The sequence below is a fragment of the Patagioenas fasciata genome, chromosome 5 (genome assembly GCF_037038585.1).
Source record: "Patagioenas fasciata isolate bPatFas1 chromosome 5, bPatFas1.hap1, whole genome shotgun sequence".
NCBI classification, from domain to species: domain Eukaryota; kingdom Metazoa; phylum Chordata; class Aves; order Columbiformes; family Columbidae; genus Patagioenas; species Patagioenas fasciata.
In genome coordinates, this window is record NC_092524.1 from 18,873,931 (window position 1) to 18,897,641 (window position 23,711).

Sequence of the window (23,711 nt, forward strand, 5' to 3'; positions counted from 1 at the left end):
TCAATTTAAAGTGAATCAGACACTGATCTCCTTTGGCAAGGACAAATGGCTATAGGGGAGCTGCTTCAGGACTCAGAAGCAGTCATTTATTAAAACTGAGACATTACTCCTATCAATGAAGGGCAAGGGGACTCCAGAAACATTTCCTGCAGCACACATGAGAAAACGTCCAATCTTAACCTCCATTTCAAATGCTAATTACTTTCCAGAATACTAACCTAATTTTTTCCTCGCTTCCACAGAGGATAAAAAAATAGTCTGGTACAAAGTTCTTCATCTTTCCCTTTCTAAATTTATATAAATTATGTAATTGTACTTTTAAAGGACAAGTAGCTAGAAGAGAACTGCACAATGAACTAACACTACATGTGGCAGATCAGGAAAAGAATACTTTTAAAAGCAGGAGAGCACTTTCTTCTCCAAAGTACTTGAAAAGAGAAAGTAGAAGGCACTATAATTGCATACGTGAAAAATTATTCAAGGACAATGGGATGTACAACATGTTACTTTATTTGCTGACTTTATTATATACTTTAAATGATGTAAAGGATGTCCAGAACACAAGGATTGCTGCCAGAAGATGAATGCATGTAAAGATTTGTGTTTTCTTAACATACATATCTTATAAATTATACATGTATGCCAGCAGTGCAATCTAGGAGGAGGGGTTCACAGGCAAAAGCTTGTCATTGTGAAAGGATTTATTAATTATTATGAATAAAATTATGATCATGGAATTTAAATGTCTGAAAGCATTTTTGCCAAAATGATTTAGCTCTGGACTAAAACTCCAAGAGAAGAGGAAGGAAAGAGCAATTCATTTTTTCATCGTGGGATTTCAGTTAAAATCCAGAAGGCAGCTTATATCCATTGATATTTGGTTTTTGGTTTGTTTGTTCGTTTTTTTAAGAATATTGGACATTTACTCAATCGATTTTAAGACAACTGTATTTGTATCACTACACCTTTAATCAAGACTTCAGTGTTAGGCACTGTGAAGCGAAGAAAAACAGTCCTTATGCTAAGAGTAACACAATGGTTCCCTAGCAGCAGCTCACAGAGCCATGATAAACGCTTGCAATCTCTCCAATACGCAAAATTAAGTGCATCCTGAATGCGAGAACAGCAAAGTATGATAAATGAGGAGCTCAGTTTGCCAGAAACTTCGTGTCTGGCAACAGTCCATTGTTCCAAAAAGGTTAGAAGCCACTGAATTAGAGTATATTACAAGAGACAGTGTGGAACAAAAAACAGAGACTGGAAGAGCATGAGGAACAAAAAATGAAACCACAGCCAGCACCTTAATGTGAGCACTCCCAACAGTGAGAGAGTTAAGCTCAGGTAGATCATCATTTTAATCAGGTTTTGGGGACCATGAGCTGATCCTCACTAGCAGCCCTGTGCTACCATCACTGTAAGTCCAATAGTTACTAAGCAGTCAGAGAGTGTGTAATCAGAAGAGCACAAGAGCTCAGCTGGGCCAGGCAACGTGTCATTGCCCCCCAGTTTAAAGGCAGACACAAGAACTGATTGTGCAGTTCACTGACAAACAGGCAGAGCACCTGCAGCACAGTCCAGTAACAAACCCTGACTTTGTGCACAGTGGGCTATGCCTTGCTCACAGCCATGTCCCACTATCCTACAGTGCCAGTAGAAGGAAAATGGCACTGCACCAAACAGTGGGAGAAATCCCTCAAATCATCATGATATACAAAGCCTGAAGGAATGCACATTATAGAAAGACTTAGTTTGCTGGCTTGGAATCAAACATGTAAGCCAAAGATTATTCACAAAGATCACAACAACCTTCAAAGAAGCCAGAAATCCAGGGGGAGGCAATGTATTTCCAAGTAATTCCACTTTCCTCACACAAGCCAAGGAAACTCAGAGAGAAGGTCATAAATAATGGACTTTATTTTCATTCTTTGCATATACTTTTGCTGGTGAAGTGCCCAGTGTCATCTGGAGTTGGAAGCTGATAGTGAGCCATTTTTGGATACTCAGATACCTTAAAAGGGACCATTTCATGGAACAGGAGTGCTCAGTTTCTGAAATTAAAGCTCTTGTAATTTACCAATTGTTTTACATAGTCTACAACTATAGAAGAACTTCTAAGAAAAATCAGATTTCTGATAATAAAAGCCTCTGTAAAGTAACAAAAAAGGCATTTCAAGATGCAGTTGCTAAAGGCAGCCTATTCAAATTAAGGTACCTATTTAGACATCAGATTATCCCCTAGAACAGAAAGAGTCACCATTGCTTTATGTCTTCAAAACAAGACCAGAGGATTCTTCTCAAATACATTATCTAGCTTAAGCCACAGTTAATTGTTAGATGCTGAAATTGGTGTTAATGAAAGAAGACCCTTCCCAGGTACTCTTATTGCAAGCAGTTCTGGTGACACCAAAATTCAAAGATGATTAACTGAATCAAGAATAGGTGCATGGAAGTGCTGGTAAGAATAACAGCCTATCTCAGGAAAGCTTGGCTTATTTAAACTGTCAAAACACAGCCTAATAAGGGACGGGATCACTGCCTGCAAATACCCTAGAAGAGCAGAGCAGCAAAAAACTAGAAGAGCTGTTTAAACCATAGGATTATCTTGGTCCAGAAATAAGCCAACCATGAACACTTCAAGGCTGGAGATCAGAAAAACCTGAGTATGGAACAGGTGTGATCTGGAGCAGCCTCCTAATGGGAGAATTAGAGAAGAAAACAGAGAAAGAGTGAACCTGAGACTCCACAGAAAGGGCTCCTGCCCCATCCTGATCCCTCAGCAGCAGGGAGTCTTCCCTGGGACTGAGGTTTGAAAGGTCAGGTTGTCCTTTCCAGCTCTGAGCTCATACACAGAGTTCAATAACTTCGTAACCAGTTTTTCCTGGAACAGAATAATTTACTTGTGGTTTTTTACTGTTTATTTCTAAAACAGAAAGGTTTTCATTTTCTTTAGACACAAAGGTAACCTCTGTTTTCCATCAGCTCCCCAGCAGATCAGGAGAACACACAGCAGGAGCAACATGTGAGAAGAAGAGATCATTTAGGATCTGACCTTAAGCAGCCTGTGCAATCAGACAGGACAGCATAAGAAGTTTTCCACTCCTTCACCACCAATGGTGAACTTTACACCTGTTCTATTGTAAAGATCCTTCACCTCTTACCAACAGAGCGTGGGGAAAATAATAGGTACTAAAGAACCAACAGTAAAATTAAAGTCTAAGGGGTTTAATGAAACAAAAAAGCATCAGTGTTCTACAGTGGCTAGGCAGCAGGGTTGCTGGGTTGTTGTTAAAGTGTGTATCCTTCTTTCTACAGACTAGATCCACAGACCCTGGATCCAGCAACCCTTTCTGCAGCATGCTGAAGTCAGTGACCGTATCAAAGTTTAAGCCAAAGTCACATCAACCTAGTAAGGCAGCTGTTGGAGCTACTCTCTCTATTTCAGAAGCAGCTTACCATAAAACCATCAAAACATATATACTAGGACTCAAGGAGAGCTTGGTTACCTTTCTGACAGTACACCTCCTACTTTCGTCTCTCGTCTTTAGGTCAGGCTCCCTGTGTATATCTGGTAAGAGATAGATCTCAGAGAGAACATATATCATTAGTGGCTTAGCAACATCTAAATGACCTATCTGCTTATACCAGAATCCTTCCCTTCCTCTTGCAATATGAGGCATTTGTTGGGAACTGGAAGCTGTGCGAACAAATCATCACCAAGTCACACCTTTCCTTGGAAATAACAGACTAACCCTAACAGAAGCAACCAGAAAAAAAAAATATTCAGGAAGCAAAAGTCATAAGCTTTCCATAACTGCTTCATTGTCTCAGAGCCTCTCACTCTCCTCCTCTGTGCACAAAGCTTCCCCTCTTTGGAAAGTGTAAAGAGACTTGTGTGCTCAGAACTGTAATGTGAAAACAAAATTGTGTGTTGATGATCTTGAAAAGGATTTAATGAAGCAGTTTCAATTCCACCCTTCCTTCCTCTCAACTCCACCCTCTCCTCCAAGAGGGAAATTTGGTTTGGTTAATACAGAGAAAAAAAGAGCAAGCTAAAAATAGCCTCCTTTTTGCCTTAAAAAAAAGTTAAAGTTATGAATAAACAGCCTGAAACAGGAATGCAATTAATCTGCCCACCAAATTCCTACACTGCTTGCTTGTTGAGTTTTTCAACACATTTTCAAAAGGATCAAATACACAGACCTATTTCTGCAGAGCCAGTGGTATCCCAGAACTGCCTGTTTCCTTGCAGGTAAGGTAACTGGTTTGGGCATGAGAAGGAACAGGTCATGAGACTGGATGAACCAAAGATATAATCCAAGATTGTTAAATACTAGAATATTTGAGCAATATCCTTGCATCATAGGAATTAAAAAAAAAAAAAAAAAAAAAAAAAGCAGCAACACAAAACCACTTCTATTGTTTTGCTTTATTGTGGAATAGACAAACTGCACTATCTCCTAAAATCTACCTTCCCACTAAAAAGCCCTCCACCATCCCCATGTTAGATCCAAGTCACATCTGTCCCTGACAGCAATAGCTGTCAACACTGGAAGAGAAGGGTGATCAGCCATCCTTTTCACCCTGGGCTGGGAGCCAAAGCAAAGTTGGCTTGTACATTTGCAGCATAGAGCCAAACTTTTTTAATCTATTCTGTTCCCTATGCTATGCCATCAGCAAGCAAGGAGATCAAACCCCAGGGAGTATCCTTGCAATCTGAATATTTGAACCCTAACTTAATTTTACCCTATTCCTTTTTCACTCTGTCACCAGTGAGATTCAGGTAATGCCATAATAGTCATGTGTACTATCCTATCAATGCAGACAGAAGCCTATCAGCAGACTTGCCTTTCATTCCCATATTCCCAGTTTCCCATAGCATGAGGCATCACAGCATGCTGCCATGGAGTGCTATAGACACTGCTATGATACCTGATATGAGTTAAATTTTAAAAAAGAAAACCACCTCCCTCCTCTTACAGCAGATAAGCCCTTTGGAAGGAGAAAGGAAGAGCCTCACTTTCATCTTGGAGTTCAGAGGGAATGTTTTATAGCTGTCAATCCTATCAAGATCCTATTCACTTACACACCAGGGACAGCAACTATTTGGAGGTAGGCTGTACAGCTCTGAAATAGCCAGGCTCTGAAAAGAACTCTGCCTGGTGACATTTGGAAAGCAAGGTAAAAGACATTCCTGTGACCCTAAGGTAAATGCTGAAAACCAACACACCACAGGCAGGCCAGCTGAGTTAAGCAGATGTGACTACATAAGGCAAAGCCACATGAGCAACAAAGCTGCACCTGCTACTGGAACCCCAGGCAAGGAACATGAACCCCAGCTGTTTGCAACCACTGGTGACCCAGGTCCAAGCAAGCACTTTCACTGGGAGAGGTAAGACACCATCAGTGATCGGAGTGGGACAGTGGACGCTGGGATCTCATGCTCACACCTCTTTATCACTTGCATGGTAGACAATCTTCTCCCAGGGTTTCCCATCCATACACAGCACTTATCATCCCTTTTTGACTGCTGAAATGACTTCAGGAATAGTATTCGAGCTATGCAGAAATATTAGAGAAAGACATCCTGGTCAATACTTATATTACCACTTCAACCACCATATTGGAGCATTCACTGGGTCTATGTTTACCATCAATTCCTATCCAAGGTGGGAAGCATCCTTTAACAGAAAGGAACCTGGCACAGAAACCAAGTCATGCTACTGAATTCTCAGCGGGAATCTGCAAGCAGACAAGGGAGGTGAAACTGGACTTGCAAAACTCTAAATGAGCTATCAGATCATTCTGCTTTCAACAGGTGTACCAGTCAGCATGCACTTGTGCAGCCTACTCAGAAAGTCTTGTGGCTAAACAAAACAACAAGTAAGATAGAGCAGAAAGCCAAGGGTGGTGTGGGTCAAGGTTAGAAGCAACTGCATCAGCAGAGCTGCCAGTGCAGCATCTACTGTGCATCCAGCATCACACCACAGCTGACCTGCTCCCCAGGGAGCCTTACTCAAGCAAGCACAACCGCAGACTCCTGCCTTCTCAAGGGTGCAGTAGCCAAATGTTATAGCACAGAAAAGGCCTTTGACATCACTCATCTGCAACCTCACCCTTTCCTGCCAGCTAGTTTACAGATGCAAGTGAAGGTGCCTTCCATGAGTTCAATAGGGATTCCGCTTTCCCAGGGCACTGCAAAGAAACAGAAGGGAATGGCCATTGACTCAAGAGAAACAGAAAACAGGCTTAAGCATGTGGAAGCAATCCTGCTTTTGATCTGAAAGCCAAAAACTTCAAAATGCAGCCTGGTTGTTTCTTTGCAGAAACACAAAGTCTAGGGTTCCGTTATAGCACTCAGCTCAGTGTACCTCAGATTGTGTGTACAGTCACTGTTCCCAGTGACACCCCATGACAATGACTCTCTTAAGGAAACACCCACAATGACTACAGATGATTTATCAGGAATGCTAATTGATATAAACTGGCATGACTTTGCCACAGTCAGTAGATTCAGACAAAAATCTGTCCATACGCCAAGAAGCTTCTGCTTTGAGCAGTGTTCTCTGTTGGCTGACCCATAACATATCTCACATGAATCCTTTCTCCTTCCTGCATTTTAGCCAGCCAAAATTCATGGTCCATAGTAAGATCCACCCATCAGGGAAAATGTCTGCAGGCAGGATCAAAGATCTAAGTGATTAACAAGGGAAATGGGTGTATGGGGAGAAATCATATGCTACCTCTATGTCAAGATCATGCTGCCTTCAGCAGAGGCAAAGCTCACTTGCAGGTTCACTAGAAGACTTCAGAGAAGAGTACAAAGAAAAAGCTCCCCATGGCTTTTCAGCTTTTTTGTAATTGAAACAGTCATTTCTGCACAATAGTAAATCAGAAGGAAAGATGAGCCAAGCTAACCACCTCATAAAATTCTGAGTTCCCCATCACACCAGCACCAAGTCCTTTGTACTTGGCCACAGAGAAAGGAGTGGAATTCAAAAGAGTTAAGAAATCTTGATCACAATGATCAGGAAGAACAGTGGTAATGCAAGATACAACCATTGATCAATATTCCTTATACATAAAATATGCATCTCAGGGCATGTCCGCAGCACTGGAAGCAGTCTTCCAGCTGAGCAGTTGTTTCTTCCTTCAGTTCTCTCCATGATTTTTCATGACCTCTTTCCATGATTTTTCAGTGCTCTTGGGAATCTGGAGAGGTCCAAGATGACTGGAAGCTGGCAAGTGTTGTCCCAATCTGCAAGAAGGGCAAAAGAGATGGCCCTGGTACCTACAGGCCTGTCAGTCTCACTTCCGTGCCTAGCAAAATTATGGTGAAGATTGTTCTGGGAGTTACTGAAAAACACCTGAAAGACAATGCAGTCATTGGTCCCAGCCAGCACAGGTTCACAAGAGGAAGGTCTTGCTTAACAAACTTAATTTCTTTCTATTACAAGGTTACACACCTAGTTGACCAAGGGAAGCCAGCTGACATGATCTTTTTGGATATCAGTAAAGCCTTTTACACTGTCTCTCACAGCATCCTCTTGGACAAGATGTCCAGCATACAGATGGATAAACACACAATGCAGTGGGTGAGCAATTGGTTGACGGGCCAGGCTCAAAGGGTTCTAGTAAATGGCGCTATGTTGGTCTGGCAACCAGTCGCTAGCAGGGTTCTGCAGGGATGCATCTCAGTGCCAGTACTCTTTAACATCTTCATAAATGACTTGGATGCAGGATTTGATGGAATACTAAGTTTGCTGATGACATAAAACTGGGAGGAGCTGTTGACACTCTCAAGGGCAAAGAGGCCCTGCAGAGGAATCTGGACAAACTGGAGAACTGGGCAATCACCAACCACACGAAGTTCAACAAGAGCAAGTGCCAGATTTTGCACCTGGGACAAGGCAGTACATACAGACTGGCTGTACATACAGACTGGGGGACAAGAGGTTGGAAAGCAGCCTCTGCAGAGAGGGATCTGGGGGTTCTGGTTGATGGCAAGCTGAGTATGAGCCAAGCGTCCCTGGCAGCCAAGAGGGCAACTGTGTCCTGGGTGCATCAGGCACAGTATTGCCAGCCGGGCAGGGAGGTGTTTGTCCAGCTCTGCTCTGCACTGGTGCGGCCTCACCTGCAGCACTGTGTGCAGTTCTGGGTGCCACAGGATAAAAAGGATATAAAGATAATGGAGGGTATCCAGAGGAGGCCATGATTTGGAAAAGGGTTTAGACGGAAAGCCGTAGGAGGAGCAGCTGAGGTCACTTGGTTTGTTCAGCTTCGAGAAGAGGAGACTAAGGGGAGACCTCATCACAGTCAACAGCTTCCTCACAAGGGGAGGAAGAGGTGCTGATCTCTCTGGTGACCAAAGACAGAACCCAAGGGAATGGCAGGAAGATGTGCCAGGGGAGGTTTAGGATGAAAATTAGGAAAAGGTTCTTCACCCAGATGATTCTACGACTCAGGCTCACTTTTAACTATTTTTCATTAAAACAATTACTTTTACTCAATATTCAATTTCTGACAGGTATTATTCTCTACATATGCTGCAAGCTGCCTCTGTCCTTCCAGGCAAAACACAACAGCTCTCTAGAAGCAACCTTTCTTATTTTACAAATAATTTGTAATTTACGCATCTGCAATATTGACAAAGGTTAGAAATACACATTGTGTCCAATTCTCTTTCCTATAACCTTGCAACACCGAGTTTGAGGCCTTTTCCTTTTAAAGCATTACTTTCTCCTGCTATTGCCATTAGTTCTTAGGAGAATCAGTTACCTGAGCACAATTACTTCCCTCATGCCAACCCCATAACCCAAACATCTACACCACGTCAACATTCAGTTCCACTTAATTGCACAAGCACCTTACACTCCCTTAAGCACTTACTGTTTTTTGTTCATTGAGTTATCTTCAAAGAAAACACTTGCACCTGCATAGATTTGCTTCTGCCCTTCTAGTCTTGCAGATGGATTCCACACAGGAGATACACAACTGACATATTCAGCTCCCCCAGACAGCACGAGACAGGAAAACACTTGTCTGAAAACCAGAGATGGCTTTTCAAGCAATTGTTATGTCATTGCTTTAAAGAGTACAAAATATCAAAATCACCTGAGCGATTTATTGAGCTACTGGCAGAAGAGAACTATTGACAAAAGAATCACAGGCAAGTTACATGAACATTCAGTGATAGCTTGTAGCGGTAGGGAAGCATTTTCTTCACTGTATTTATTTCAGGTAGAAATTCAAAGAGTTTGAGGGAATTAGAATTTTCCAGAGTTTTCATTTGGTATCCAAATAGCACTGAATGAGCTAGCTCACTTACACTGCTGGGAAAATTCCAGTCTCTCATTTTAAGTGCTTACCTAGAAACAGATTCAGTAATATTCCAGCACTGAGAAACCCTCTCCTTTCACCTGCCACTGCCTATGACTACATGTCACACATGTATGATGGGTTTGATTCCGGCCCTCTGAATTAGTCAGGAAGTTTAATCTTCTTTGCACAAGGAATAAATTTTTCTCCTCTTTTTATTTAAATTTGTTTTTCTTTCTGAAACTGTTCTCAGGAACAAAACTTTTCATCTAATTCTCTTCTTGGCCATTGGATGAAAAACTAGAAAACACAATGTGCATATTCTTCCACTATCCCCCACCACAAACCTCAGCACAAGGCGCAGGTGGCCAGAAGAGTTTGCAATGCTGAGCTTCCAGTATGAGCCCTTGGAGGTGGGAGGAAAGGTACATATCCATTTGGCTTGGAACTGGGAAATCCATTTTGGTTTTTGCACTAGTATGTAAACTGACCAAGTATAGATGGAAAAAAATATTATTGTCACAGATTATAGCTAACAAATCATTACTGGGGAAAACAGAGTGTGTAGGAGAAACTCACTGTGACTGGTGGTTTTGCAGATGACACACAAGACGCAGCTGGAAGTAGCTTTTGATGTCCCACAGCAATAACAGCCAGCCCTTCAGTGATGGCACTGCAAGACACAAAACAACAGACTCATGAGTACAACAGGTAGATGGTCATCAGGAGTCACTTCAGGAACAAACCAGGATTACAGGTCCCTGCTTCACTATCCCCTTCCCCTCCCCTCTATACTTCCCCACACACTCTTCAACCTCAATTAAGTTTGTTATTAAAATGAAACTTAGGTCACCAAATAAAGACTGACTTACTGGAGAAGATCTCTTTTTGCACATTTTCAATACAGAATTTTTTAAAAATGTAAATGAGGTGACATTAACTCATTGAATCCATATGCAAACTAATAAAGTGAGAGTAAAGATGCACGGCATGCTGGGCATGCATAAAATAGTCCACATAAGGACTGCCTATAGAACAGCACCCTGTAATGTACGATCCACCAGCATCCCAAGAAACAAGCTTTGTTGTTCCCAAGGAAAAATGCTAAGAAATCATTTGGAAGAGAGCACAAGCTTATGTATCCTATGCAGGGAGGAGGCCACAATAAGGGAGAGTAAAACTGATAAATAGTTCTAACCATTCCAGTTTCTGAGATTGACAAATGCCAACAAAGTAAGGTCAGCTGGTAGAAGCAAACACCCACAAATGAAAAGCACCTTCTGCTGGGAGTGGTAACGTTGCTCAAAGTGGTGCTGTAGAGGGAAAAGTAACTTCATAGCTGTACTCAAATGCATAGCAACATTCAAATACATAACCAACCAACACTTTAGTTCTACCTACAGAAACACCAGTAAGGTCTGTATTGTAGACAAACCCTTCTGAAAAAAATTAACCCCATCATTTTCCACTGCAGCTTTATCGTTATAGTGGATCATGAATTACACTACTGTTTCATGCCACAGGATTTCTGCTAGTATATACATCTCATTAGCATTAAGTTTGGAACCGCAGGGAGGTTTTAGTTAAGTACAACACAATTAGCCCCACTGTAAATTACTTTGGGTTAGAAAGCCAGCACCGACAAAAGAACTATGATATTGCTGCTGACCACAGACAACCAAGACTGTAGATTATTTACCCACTTGGAAGACATTAGGTCCGTAGACCAACTGTGCCTGTTTGCCACAGTGTAACTCCTAGTTTTTGTTGTGGGGTTTTTTGGTTGTTTTTTTTTGTGTTTGTGGTGTGGGGTTTGTTTGTTTGTTTAATCTTGCTATTTCAGGTGCTTAATGCCATTCATTTCCAGATGGTCTAAAACCCTGGTACAAACAGAAAGGAGACTACATCCCTGCCATATGCAGGAGTGTTGCTGTCTGACATTTCACTGTCACATAAATCAAACAGGCTCCAAAGGAGACTCAGCGATGCATTCCCTAAAGAATTTTTTTTTTTTTTCCCTAAATATCTAAGGAAGTAGATATTAAGTGCTTATTGAGGAGAGCTACCTGATGATTTTTAGATATTATTTTTTTCTAAACTTGACAAATACCAGAAGCAACACCAGCTTTTTAGGCAAAAGGCATCTGAAAGCAAAACCCTTCTTTTAAGCCAGAGTCACTCATAACAGAAAAGATGTTTCCTAGAAAAACAAATTCAATCATGAAGCAAGAACAAGCTAGAAGACTTAGTCATAACATTGCAAATGAATCCTTCTTTCCCCATGACTTTTGTGGACTGGTGTTGGCTGGTTCTGCAGGTGATCTTGGCTACTGTGAAAAAGAGAACAAGCTAGACAGACTACTGGCTTGACCCAATCTTACCATCCGTTTGCATTCCCAGAGAGTACAGTGCAGTAAACACAAGCACAGATGCACAAGAACACATTTCATGCCTTATTCTTTCTACAGGAATGCATGGGGAAGTATGTAGCTAAAGCTGTATCTACACTGCAGTGACATGTGCTTTCAACACAGGCAACAATCAGCTCAAGAGGTAAGTCAGAGAAGAGGTAGAAGCACACACACAACATTGCCTCCAGTGAGGCTGGGTAGCTGTGTATAACCCAGTACTGGCATATCATTAACATCATGCCTGTTAAACAATGTTAATGAAAGCTAGGTCACGTGTGGCTGTTCAGGCTGCAATCCTGCCTCCTGAAACAGGGGTTGACCCTGACATCAGAAGCGGTAGCATTACACTAATAAGAGGATGTAATCTCAGTAGGCTGCATCTAAGTCTACTACTCAAGTCTAGAAGACATCCAAAATCCTCCTCTTTTGAGTATCATAGTCATTGCACAGATTTCCCTTGAATCACAGAACAGCTGGGTTTGGGAGGCACCTCTGGAGATCCACTAGTCCAACACAGCTGCTAAAGCTGGTTCATCTAGAGCAGGTTGCACAGGAATGCATCCATGCAGTTTGTGAATATCTACAAAAAAAAGAGACTCCACAGCCTCTCTGTGGACTTTCCAAAACATGAGCCCAGGCAACTACAGTTTCAGTGCAGAAGGTGCTGCCTGCAGAGAGATCAGCGCTACACTTCCCTCTGCACAAAACCTCAAGCAAAACATTTTGTCTGCTTTGTGTCCCCCTTTCATTCTTGAGTATCTGGTTTTGTTCTTTGTCTCCTCTTTTGACCAGGTACTACCTTTGACAAGATGTTTATGTCTGTTTACCATGCATTGCTGAGCACAACAGGGCCTCTAAGCATTAACGTTAATAACAACAGGAACGTCAGCTGCAGTGTAACCCCAATCAGTGCTACAGGCTCCCCTGAAACCCAGCTACACCAGACTGCTCCAGAGACCAGAGGGTTGTGTTTAATCTTTCTATCCTGGCTTGTGTCAAACACTTCCTGGCTCTCTGGCATGTACCACAGAACCTGGAGTCCATCTAAAGAGAAGTCCCTGACATCTCCCAACCATTTAGATTTTTTTCAGGCAAACTTCACAGGGGAAACTACAGCCTAGCAAGAGCAGGTAGATACAGTCTTAATGCCTAAATTCAAACTCTCTAATCAGAAACCTGTCAAGGACAGCTCAGCTTTCCAGGAACTTGGACACCCTGACCTAGACCAGAGTCCTGCTCTCCGATTTTATTGTTTTGAAATGCCTATACTTGCTCTCTTCACTCTTGCATCCTTCTCTGGGAATTGTTCTCATAGGTAAAGATCAATGGGACTTTCTGCTGTGACCCAGAACAGCTGTTCCTTATATTTGTCTGTGCATTGGTCAAGGAATCTGGTTTCTAGATGTAGGACACCTCTCAGCATCCTAATACTGTCCTGAGCTTGCTGCTACTTCATACAATTATAGAATGGTTTGGGTTGGAAGGGACCTTAAAGATCATCTAGCTGCAACTCCCTTGCCATGGGCAGGGATACCTTCCACTAGATCAGGTTGCTCAAAATCCTATACAATCTGATCTTGGACACTTCCAGGGATGGAACATTCATGACTTCTCCAAGAAACTTGTTCCACTGTCTCACCACGCTCACAGTAAATAATTTCATCCTAATATCTAATCAAAATCTAGCCTCTTCTAGTGTAAAACCATTAACCCTCCTCCTATCAGTACACTCCCCAATAAAAAGTTCCTGGCCCTTTTTCTTGTAGGCCCCTTTTAAGCACTGAAAGGCTGCAGCAAGGTCTCCCTGGAGCCTTCTCTTCTCCAGGCTAAACAACACCAACTTTCTCAGCCTTTCCTCATGAGCAAGGTGGTCCAGCCCCCTGATCATCTTCATGGCCCTCCTCTGGACCTGCTTGAGCAGGTCCATGTCTTTCTTATGTTGGGGGCCCCAGAGCTGGATGCTGTACTCCAGGTGGTGTCTCACAAGAGCAGAGTAGAGGGGCAGAATCACCTCCCTCGACCTGCTGGTCACACTTCGTTTGATGCAGCCCAGGATATGGTTGGTTTTCTGGGCTGTGAGTGCACAAACTCATATTCAGGTTTTCATCCATCAATACCCCAAAGTCCTTTTCCACAGGGCTGTTCTCAACCCACTCATTCCTTAGCCTGTATCTATGTTTGGGATTGCCCTGACTCATGTGCAGACTTTGCACTTGGCTTTGTTGAACTTCCCACAGGCCCATCTCTCTAGCCTGTCAAAATCCCTCAGGATGGCATCCCTTCCCTCTAGAGTATCAACCACACCACTCAGCTTGGTGTCATCTGCAAACTTGCTGAGGATGCACTCAATCCCACTATCCATGTCCCAAACAAAGATGTTAAATCACACTGGTCCCAATAGAGAGCTCTGGTGGCACCACTTGTCACTAATCTCCATCCAGAGAATGAGCTGCTGACCACTACTCTCTGCATGTAACCATCCAGCCAATTCCTCATCCACCAAATGGTCTACCTGTCAAATCCACATCTCTCAACTTAAAAGACAAGATGTCATGTGGGATAGTTTCAAATGCTTTGCACAAGTCCTGGTAGATAACATTGGTTGCTCTTCACTTATCCACCAATGCTGTATCCCTGTTTTAGAAGGCAAGAAAATAGCTTCACCTTCACTATTCTGAGGCAACACCAAGCTGCATCCATTTGGGCAACAGTCCCAAGAAACAGAGCCATTAGCAAGAGACATCATCAATGGCACTTGACCCTAAAAAGGAGAAATGCCTTTGCTGTGTGGGTCTTCCCACAATGCATTACAAAGTGATCTCTTTTTTGCCAGTACTCTCATAGATACCCATGGTTCGATATTACCAGTGACAGCAGATAGCAGGGAATTGCCCCAACTGTGTGCAATGGCATACAGGATGTAATGTGTTGTAACTACTCAACTTCCCTGTCTTGAAGAGAACACAACGATTAGGCACAGCTGCCTTCATCGGTGGCATGGGGCATTTTTAAGTCTCTGTTATGCTTTCAACTGCTGCAACTGTATTAGGAAACTTATTGACTGCCTGTATTCTTGCATTAGCAGATAGTACCTATAAAATAAAAAAGCTGTTCTGTGAAGTCCTACCAAACACAAGAGGCTGTGAATTTTCTATTTTAAAAACAAAAGCAGCATTCATATCTGCTTTAAGATAAAAATAACAAAAAGAAATGTCGGCAAGTTTCATCTCTGTACCACCACACTGGTCTCCCACCCACCCCCACTTTTTTTTAAGGTAATGTATTTCTTGCCTGCATGTTCTTCCCTCAAACAAAACTCCACCTGACATCTTAGAATCATCATGCTTATTTGAAATCTCTTCCTTCAATTCCTGTCGCTTGATGCAAGACATCTCCTTGCTCTCACAAAAGATTACAACTCTCCTGCCACGCCCATACCATCATCACATACTCAAATGCAGCAGATTTGCCAGATAAGCTATCTCCAGCTGATATCTGTGCAAGCTTTGATACTTGAACTACCCTTCTGGATTCCCCTATGGTTTGCATAGATATATAGACATATATATCTATGCAAACCATAGGGGCATATATAAATAGATACACCCTTCCCACTCCTATTTTGGGATTTCCTGAACTCTATGCTATTCTTATATCAGCATTAACCCTGACAACCCTATTCCTGCAACATGTGCTTCACTCTTGTCTCAGAAAATGACTGGATTGATTCTACTCTTTGGAGTTACTCTTTACAAACTCCAGAATATGGGACTGTAGCACACTTGCATACCAGCTCTTAAACTGATCAGCACATGAGCTCTTGAGTAAACATTTAAATAAAGCTCCAGCTCATAGCTACGTGCCCTATACCAGAAAATGGTAGAGAGCTGCAAACATTACTGATGAACTGTGATCCTGTGTGCTTGAGACCCATGTAGAACTTATAACTAAAGAAATCTCTCCTCTGTCCAAGATTAAGGCTCCAGGGGATATTCTGTCACCTTTGATTTAACAAACTACACTTACAAAAACTAGACTATCGCTCCTGCTAATTCAGAAGTGACTGATCCTGAGCATAGCTACATGTCTGGCAGGCTGTAAGATATCTGACCCCTTTCTACTCTATTGTATGTATTACTGTAATACTGGACACTTTCCAGTACTGTATTAAACAACATAACCATCTGTCATGTGTTGTTTAATCTTTTAGCAACATTCCAGAGAGAATTGCACAGCCTGGAATATTCTCTTAACAAGGCTTTGTTAAATATTTGCACTGTGTTCCTGCTTGGAAGGGTATCTGTGCTCAGCACTTAGCATTGAAAGCTGCAAGATCTGTGATCCTCCTTAGGCTGCTCTCAGGTCTCAGCCTGACCCATGAGAAAGTTCCCTCTTCTCCTCCAGAGGAACTCCCATTTTTATCACTTTTATTCTCAAATACAGAGCAGAAAGACGAGGCTTTAAGCTTTTGTGTACTCTGAGCATTCTAGACTAAATCAGCAACATGAACAACCCACGCTTTGGGGAGAATGAGGCTGTCCCAGTGCAGCCTGAGAAGGCAGTTACTGTTCAAAGCAGGTAAACCTACAAGGGAGGCTGAAATGTGGTAGACTCCTGAGGGCCTCTCTGCATCAGCTCATGCCTTTCTGTCATGGTCATCCAACTCTACATGTCTGCCTTTATATTTAGTGTAACTAGATCCCAAGGAGATGTGTGCTATATAGTTAAAGAAAATAAACTGTCCTGAGACCACAAACTGCTGAAGAGTTTTAACAATCATGTGAAATCCAGAGTGTTGTGCTAAGCAATTTATTTAGGTTGCCAGACATCACCACCATTTAGGTTGCCAGACATCACCACCGTTATTGTGACGTGCACTAACAGTTTAATAGTTTCAATATTCATAATCAAATCAAAGTGATTAGAAGTCCAAAATATGAAACCCTGATTAAGGTCAGCAGCTTTAAACTTGGTTTCTATTTTTAGCTGTTATACTTGAAAAAGGGCTGATTCTCCTTGCTTAGTAACTATATCTAGATAGAAATACCCCATACACTAAAGTTAAGCATGCAAATTTGTTAAGGAAGATACATCACCATTCGTTTAACTAAGTAGTTACACAAGAAATGATACATATATTCAAGTTTCAATTTTTGCTATTTTCAGATGAATGCATGATAGATTTCCTTTCTACTAAAGTTAGAGTTGGATTTTTTGTTCGTTTCTTCTTTTGTTTTGTTGAAGTTTTTTTATTGTTTAACTTTTACTATGTCATGGTATCCTTGGAGGAAAATTGAAACCAAATTAAAATCTGCAGAAACAGCATTATTTACTACCTAAACCGTCCCAAACTTGATGGTTCATGAAGAAAGTAGGTTTATCAAAACAAACTTTACCTTTAAAATTGTTTTTAAAACAGTATTGCCTACAGTGAGAGAAAGGAAAAGTAAATGGTTCTACTAGAATAAAGATAATATCTCACCATCTTTCATTTAGTCTTTAATCCTTCTCTGGTGCAAGCTATATAGCATCCTCAACTCTAAACCAAGTCTCACAACTTCACGAGTTACCTGTTGTGGAACTGATGCTGCTGAGAAATTTAAGTGACAAGTATTCTCCCTGCTCCTGCAGAATAGGCTATTTCTCTCACAGGTTATCCTGACACTGTAGTGAACTCTTTTTCCAGACAATTAAGCCATTGATTTCCTGTGGTTTGAGCCCCTCCATTTTCCTTTAAAGCCCTAGCCAAACTTGCACTAGTAAATACTTTTTTAATTTAAGTGCTAGAAAAAAGTCTTAACCTCATTTGTTATTATTTCAAATTCACCATTGAAGAGGTTTCTTTTCAGATAATTCATTTAATTTAATCTATGAGATTATACACAAATACAGATATAGCACTGTTGAAATGCATTGATTCCAGTACTCGCCCAGTGATTCTTAAAAATGTTTCAGGTTTTTCTGAAACATACGGTGCTTTTAAAATATGACAGGTACTTAGCTCCTGAAATATATTCTCAGTGGACACAGCCAACTATTTCTCACAGTAAGCCTTTAAGTAGAGATCATAGGTATTTTCTAAAGAAAGAAGAACGGAGTTACTCCAGTTCCCAGAGAGCTGACTCATCTCTTAGAGCATCACAAGATTGCATGTATTTGTCCCTCTATCATCTTTATAAGCACAAGGACTAACCTTTCCATGCTGTGACAGGTGTGGACCTGACACACTATGAGGAAGGCAGCACCGGCAACAGGAGGATCCTGCCCACTCTCCAAGCACTTGCTGAGCAAGGGTAGCACAGCACTGCCTGAGATAACTGATGGTTTACCAGCTAGGTCCAAGGTCACAGCACACTCTTTCAGAAACCCACCTAATATTGTGGCATATCCTGTCTTTGCCCTTTGTGGTAAATTTTACAGAGTCAAACCAACACATTCTCAGTTTTGAGGGAAGGTTAGATCTTTTTTTCTCCTAAACCAACTATCCAAAATACACAAAAGAAAAAAGTTTTCCATCTCGGGTTGTAGCAACCCCTTCAGCTCTGATCTTTCATCAGAGCAACTGGATCTGGCCACAGGTCCCTGTGCTGGCAGAGCTGTGTAGCATCTGCTGTGAGTACATCAGGCAGCTGTTACACATCAACACGCCTTTTTGTTGGGCCAGAACTGCTGCACCTATGGCAGGCACTTTGTGGTAAGTGAAGAGCTTCTGTGCAGTAATTGAAGAGTGCTGCTGTCTGGCAATGCTGTGAGCACTGGATGCCACCCAGTCAGCGGGTGAAGTAAAGCATAACCCATATCTATCTGGGCCAGGATAGCTGCATTCACATTGTCCAAAGGATTCTTCATTTTGACAAGTGTTGTTCTATGCAACTTTCTGACAGTCTTAACCACTAGATTTCCCCACAGACTTGTAAGCTTACCCCTTCTGCCTGGGGTGACCACTCACATTCAGTTTGCTTCCAGTCAAACCCCTTTAGACATACACTTACACCCCCTTGTCACAAAGCATCCTCAAGATTTCACAATTTGCTGCCCTGCCCTTTTCAAGTCCTGCAAAAGTTTGGATGCCTTGGGTAACACCCACAAGTACATACTCCCAGTGACAAGAGGCTCATTATAGGATAACTGCACAAAACACATTGAAAATTTATTTGTGGTCTACAGAGGAGTCAAATTATCACCTTTCAAGCAAAACCAGTAATAGTCCCCAATACACACTTATTTGTGAAGTCTAGAAAGCATCTAAACCAGTACCTACATACTAGGTCTCTATATCAAAAATACTAAACAACTATACACATTGCTGGTACCTCAAACACATGTATAGGGTTGTTAGCATCATTAGGCCTCAGCAAAACCAAATCAATATTGCTTTCTGTGTTTAAGTCCCACTGTAGAAATGAAGGTTGGCTTATTGCTTCAGAATCAACATCTTTAAACTATTTGGATATGTTTGAAAGTTTTCTGCTGAGTGAGTTACCATAATGCCACATCATACCATATTAGTTAAAGCAACTTGATGCAGACACCATTCTTTACCCCCTTGCTAGATCCCTGTTATACAGGCAAAGCAATTATGAAAGGGACTTGAGTTTTTGCTTCTCTGCCCTTCAGTTCTCACACACAACAGAGAGAACATTCCAATTAACTGGTCCATCTGCCCTTTGATAGCAGAAATCACCTCTCGCAATACCTATTTACTATGTCCAGCTCTGGAAATTTCTGGGTTTGTTTGGGGCAGACTGGGCAGTACAGCATACAAATAATTATCTGCTTATACTTAACAACAAAAGAGGAAAAGAGGAAAAAATACATATATATACAAATATATATAAAAATATTCTTAAAATAATGCAAAGCTCCATACACATTTATGACAAGGTAGAAAGTCCATCTTGAAGCTTCAGAAAAGTATAGACAGCAAAAAGCATCCATCCTCAGGAAAATCCAAATTTAAAGTATTTCAATTTGATTGTCCTTCTGTCTTGCAGTTTGGTACAATCACACAAGAGTTCGTCAGGTAAACTAAATGCTACTGGTAGAGATTAAACTTGCAGGCATAGCAGCTGTTCACTGGTATTCTAACAGCATTATTTCTTGTTAGAACCACACCAGGCCCACAAGTCAATAACAACTGTAATGTCTGTCTTTACCTTTCCCCAGCAGTTTCTGCCATCTGCCTTTGCTCTTCTGTCTCATCTTCAGTCTGGCACAGTCTAAAATTGCTCTCTAGTTTATACTTCATATGCATGTTGTTATTCACTTTGAACAGCTAGTGTTGTACTCTGTTGCAAACACAATGCTTGGCTGATGCCCATCCATTACAATTAGCATGCACTACCCTAATGCAAACAAAACACCTCCCAACCCAGAACTCATGCAAGCAGGTCCCTTACGGAAATGCCTGCTCATACAGCACTGTAAGCATCTGGCATTGTCTGGGGCCTGGGAGTTATCTGGTCCTGGCCCTGAACAGATGGCTAACCAAAGCAAGTATTTAATTTTCAACTATGAGAAATGCTGCTGTGGCTACCTACAGTGAGACTATACTTCAGAAATGTGGCTGTATCAAAACTTTGCATCACTTAAGATGCAAGTAAACTCCTGCTATGAAAATAACATCCTCTTGCTTCTGGTTTGCTTTAACATTAGGCAGTCCACGAGAGATAAGTCAGAGGGATGATACCTCACAGCTGGATGGGAACAAGAGCCAAAAGCCAGCCACAGAAGTCAAGCAAAGTCTAGAACTGGCTGGAAAAAAAAAAAAAACAAAAAAAAAAAAAAACAAAAAAAACCCACAATTCCTCATTATGAGCAGGCTCTGAAGTATAAGCTGATGAAAGTTGCTCATGCTCTACAGAGCAGGAGAGAAAGTTAAGAGATAACATCCAAATATAGAAATAGAAGTTGTTTCTTGTACCTGGTATATATCCATGATATGCCAATGCCATAATATTTCCAACACTAAGCCAGGTACACAATTTCATCTCCAGTCAACACAAGTCCAGACAGCAGTTCCACACTATGTCCTTTCTATACCTTAATCACTCAGTATAGGTGACAAACAGTTACAGCTTTATCTACAACAAGAGGTATGTCCTGTTCATTCTGATGTCCTCTGGAGTACTGTAAGAAATTCCCTTACAAAAACACCCCAGTGGAGTCCCAGACTAATTTGCCTGACTCTTCACCTTGTGAATTAATGGATTTGTATGTATACCAATACATGGAACTTTAGTGTTCTGCAAGTTTCTATTCCCTAGGTTTCACAAAGCAGAGACTCAGCAATGGATTCCAGAAATAATTCTTAAATAAATAATTTATTTATAAGGTAGAGCATAGAGCAGCCCAAGCTGGGTGCCTCCAGTAGAGGGACCTCATATAAAGAAAACCTTGGGCAGTAATATCCTTACAATCTAAGTTTTCTACCCCTTGCATGTCAGCTTAGGCAAATTGTAAAATTAGAGTCTGGGGCCTCCCCATTCTTCATTGGACCTCTTCATTTTTGTCAGATGGGTCACTTCTTATCTTTGCAGGTAGTCGTTTGTCTTTTTACAGACCAGACTAGATGTCAAAGTCCTGAACTTCAGTTGCTATTTTGCACCTGCAGCTGGAGAGCAAAATAAATCTTAAGGACAGAGAAAGTTCAAAAGTTCACAGCAAACTTAGTTACTTATGCTAAATAGTTCTACATAAGCAGTTTCTAAACAAGTTCTATAAGAAGCAGTACACCAAATAATACAAGAAGCTAAGTCATTCATTCCCTAACATTAGGAACATATAACAAAAAGAACTAGCAAAAATAACTCCTGCAGACCCATTCCTCCTGGAAACTCCTTCAATTGTGTCTGCAAGACAAAATAAACCAAGAGTGTACAGCTGAGGAAAGGGGATGGACGAGTGGGAAAAGAGCACAGCAAAACAAGCTGAGAAAGCCCTGCATTTGTGCCCTCATGGAATCCACCTGAAGGGAGCCCAGGGCTGATGCCTTTTTGAGCAGAAGAATCAAGAAAAGAGCAAGCCCAAAACCCACAACCACTTGGGTAATAATGCCAACGGAACGCCAGCAGGAGGCTGGTCTCACCAGCTCACGACACCTCTTCCTATCCTGTGCTCTCACAGCACAGAGACAAGATCATGAGACTAGTGCAATGGTTCATGTCTCCACACCCTAATTCTCACTGTGGCAGAAGATGGATACTCTAAAGGCCTAAATCCTGTGCTATAAAGCTATAGTTGCAAGGCAGCCTGCTATGAGAAAGAGGAAGTGATTCAAATTACAGCTCTGATGCCTTCACTCCTGCACTTGCAAGTCAGGTTTAAAGAATCTGCTTTACTGGTCATGCCTTTGCCACAGTACACTAAAGCCACCCCACTTTGTATTCTGAGCTAGCCAAGCAGTGTAGTACATCCTTCATCGCAATACCCAGGAGCCTCTCAGCAACTCTACCTGGCCATGAGTATGTGTAAACTTCTGCAGAGAACATCACAGGCACTTGGGAAATGGGAATGAAGTTAGCAAATTATCAAACTTGAGGACAACTCCCATAACCTCCCAGTTAGTATCTGTTGTACAATGTAAGAAATACAATGTGCTTCTTCAGAGTCTTTACCTTTTCTAGGGGCTTTGTCAGAGTAACATTACACACACACACACCCCCTGAATCACCAACTGGAGACAATTCACATGCCTCAGTTCTACCCTCATATCAACAACTTCAGCTTAAAAGCCAGAGCAGAGACAGAGAAAGAACACTGGAAACAAATTACCAAGTTCCTCTCATCTCTCACTTGCTAGATGGAACAATATTGGCATTGGTCAGCAGCTTCTGTCAGGAATAAATACAAAAGCAAGCACTGTTTTGGCTAATGTATTGAGTAACAAGGATATTTTCTGAAGAAACACCTCACTCACCCTACTAGTTGCACTCATCTAGTCACTATGCCAGTAAAGGCAGGCAAATTACTCTCTTCAATAAGGAGAGTCAAAGGAATGAAACAAAAGGGTTGCAATGGGTGCGATAAATAGCCCTGCCAAAAAAGCATCAATATATTTAAATAAAGATACTAGCTCAACAAGAGCAAACAAACTGCAGTATTTCCCTTGAGATAAAAAAATACGTCATGTTTAATTAAGGTGGTCATTTTGCATTGATAGAGCCAGTCCATCTACTGAAAAATAACATTTTACTGAAAAAAATACTTTCCAACCACTAGGGTTATTAGCCCAGAATAAGAATGCTTGATACTGGTATAGTTTGTACTCCTACAAGGGCAATTTAGAGTACAACATTTATAGTATGTAACATTTACTATCCCTATGAACAATCTATTCAGTAAAGTATTTGCCCTCCCCCTCAGTCACAGATGTGATCATCACATACTGTAGGATAGTCCCACTGCTAGGCAAGGGAATAATAAACCATGTGGATCTGAAAAGCTGGATTCCACAAAAGGACTACCCAATGAGAAGAAAATAAATCATGCTTTATCCCCTTTTTCTTTTTCAGAAGTACACAACTTCTGTGGACCTTGCTATTGGGCATATTTTTTAAGGCAGAAAGTAATTCCATTATAGCTAACACTTTCTTTGTAAGATCAGCAAGTAAAGTTTCTGTAAGGTCAAAATTGGCTTTTTACCCTCTAGAGACCTAACTGGTCTTTTCAAGCAGTTTAACAGCCTTTATCTCCTGAAAACATTTCAGTAGTGTGGGTGGCTCCTCTAATTCCCCTTGCATTATAAATATATCTGCAAGCCCTGCAGACACTATCAGGCACACATTATACAGCATAATCACCAAGTGACATTATTCTGTTGAATACACATAGATTACAGGAGCACATACCAAAGATAACATCTATCCTCTAATGCCTATCAAAGCTAAGGAGACTTCCAACCATCTCACAAGGCAGCCAGGTTGATTCTGTGACAGTATCCACGTGGCCGTCAGCTTTGCTCCCACTTTGGATACACCGCAACAC

The 23,711-nt window shown here is 41.5% G+C and overlaps 1 protein-coding gene across 7 annotated transcripts in view; it reads right to left on the minus strand.

Annotated features, from left to right (window-relative positions):
* TSPAN4 (tetraspanin 4) overlaps positions 1–23,711 on the minus strand; it is a 443,521-nt gene that overhangs the window by 361,849 nt on the left and 57,961 nt on the right. For all 7 annotated transcript variants that reach the window (XM_071809022.1, XM_071809021.1, XM_065839654.2 and 4 more), the window contains one exon: positions 9,895–9,988. Coding sequence is in view for 2 of the 7 variants with exons in the window: in XM_065839656.1 (XP_065695728.1) it covers positions 9,895–9,988 (94 nt within the window). In the remaining 5 variants the exon portion in view is untranslated. Of the gene's footprint in view, positions 1–9,894; positions 9,989–23,711 lie in introns of those variants that run through there.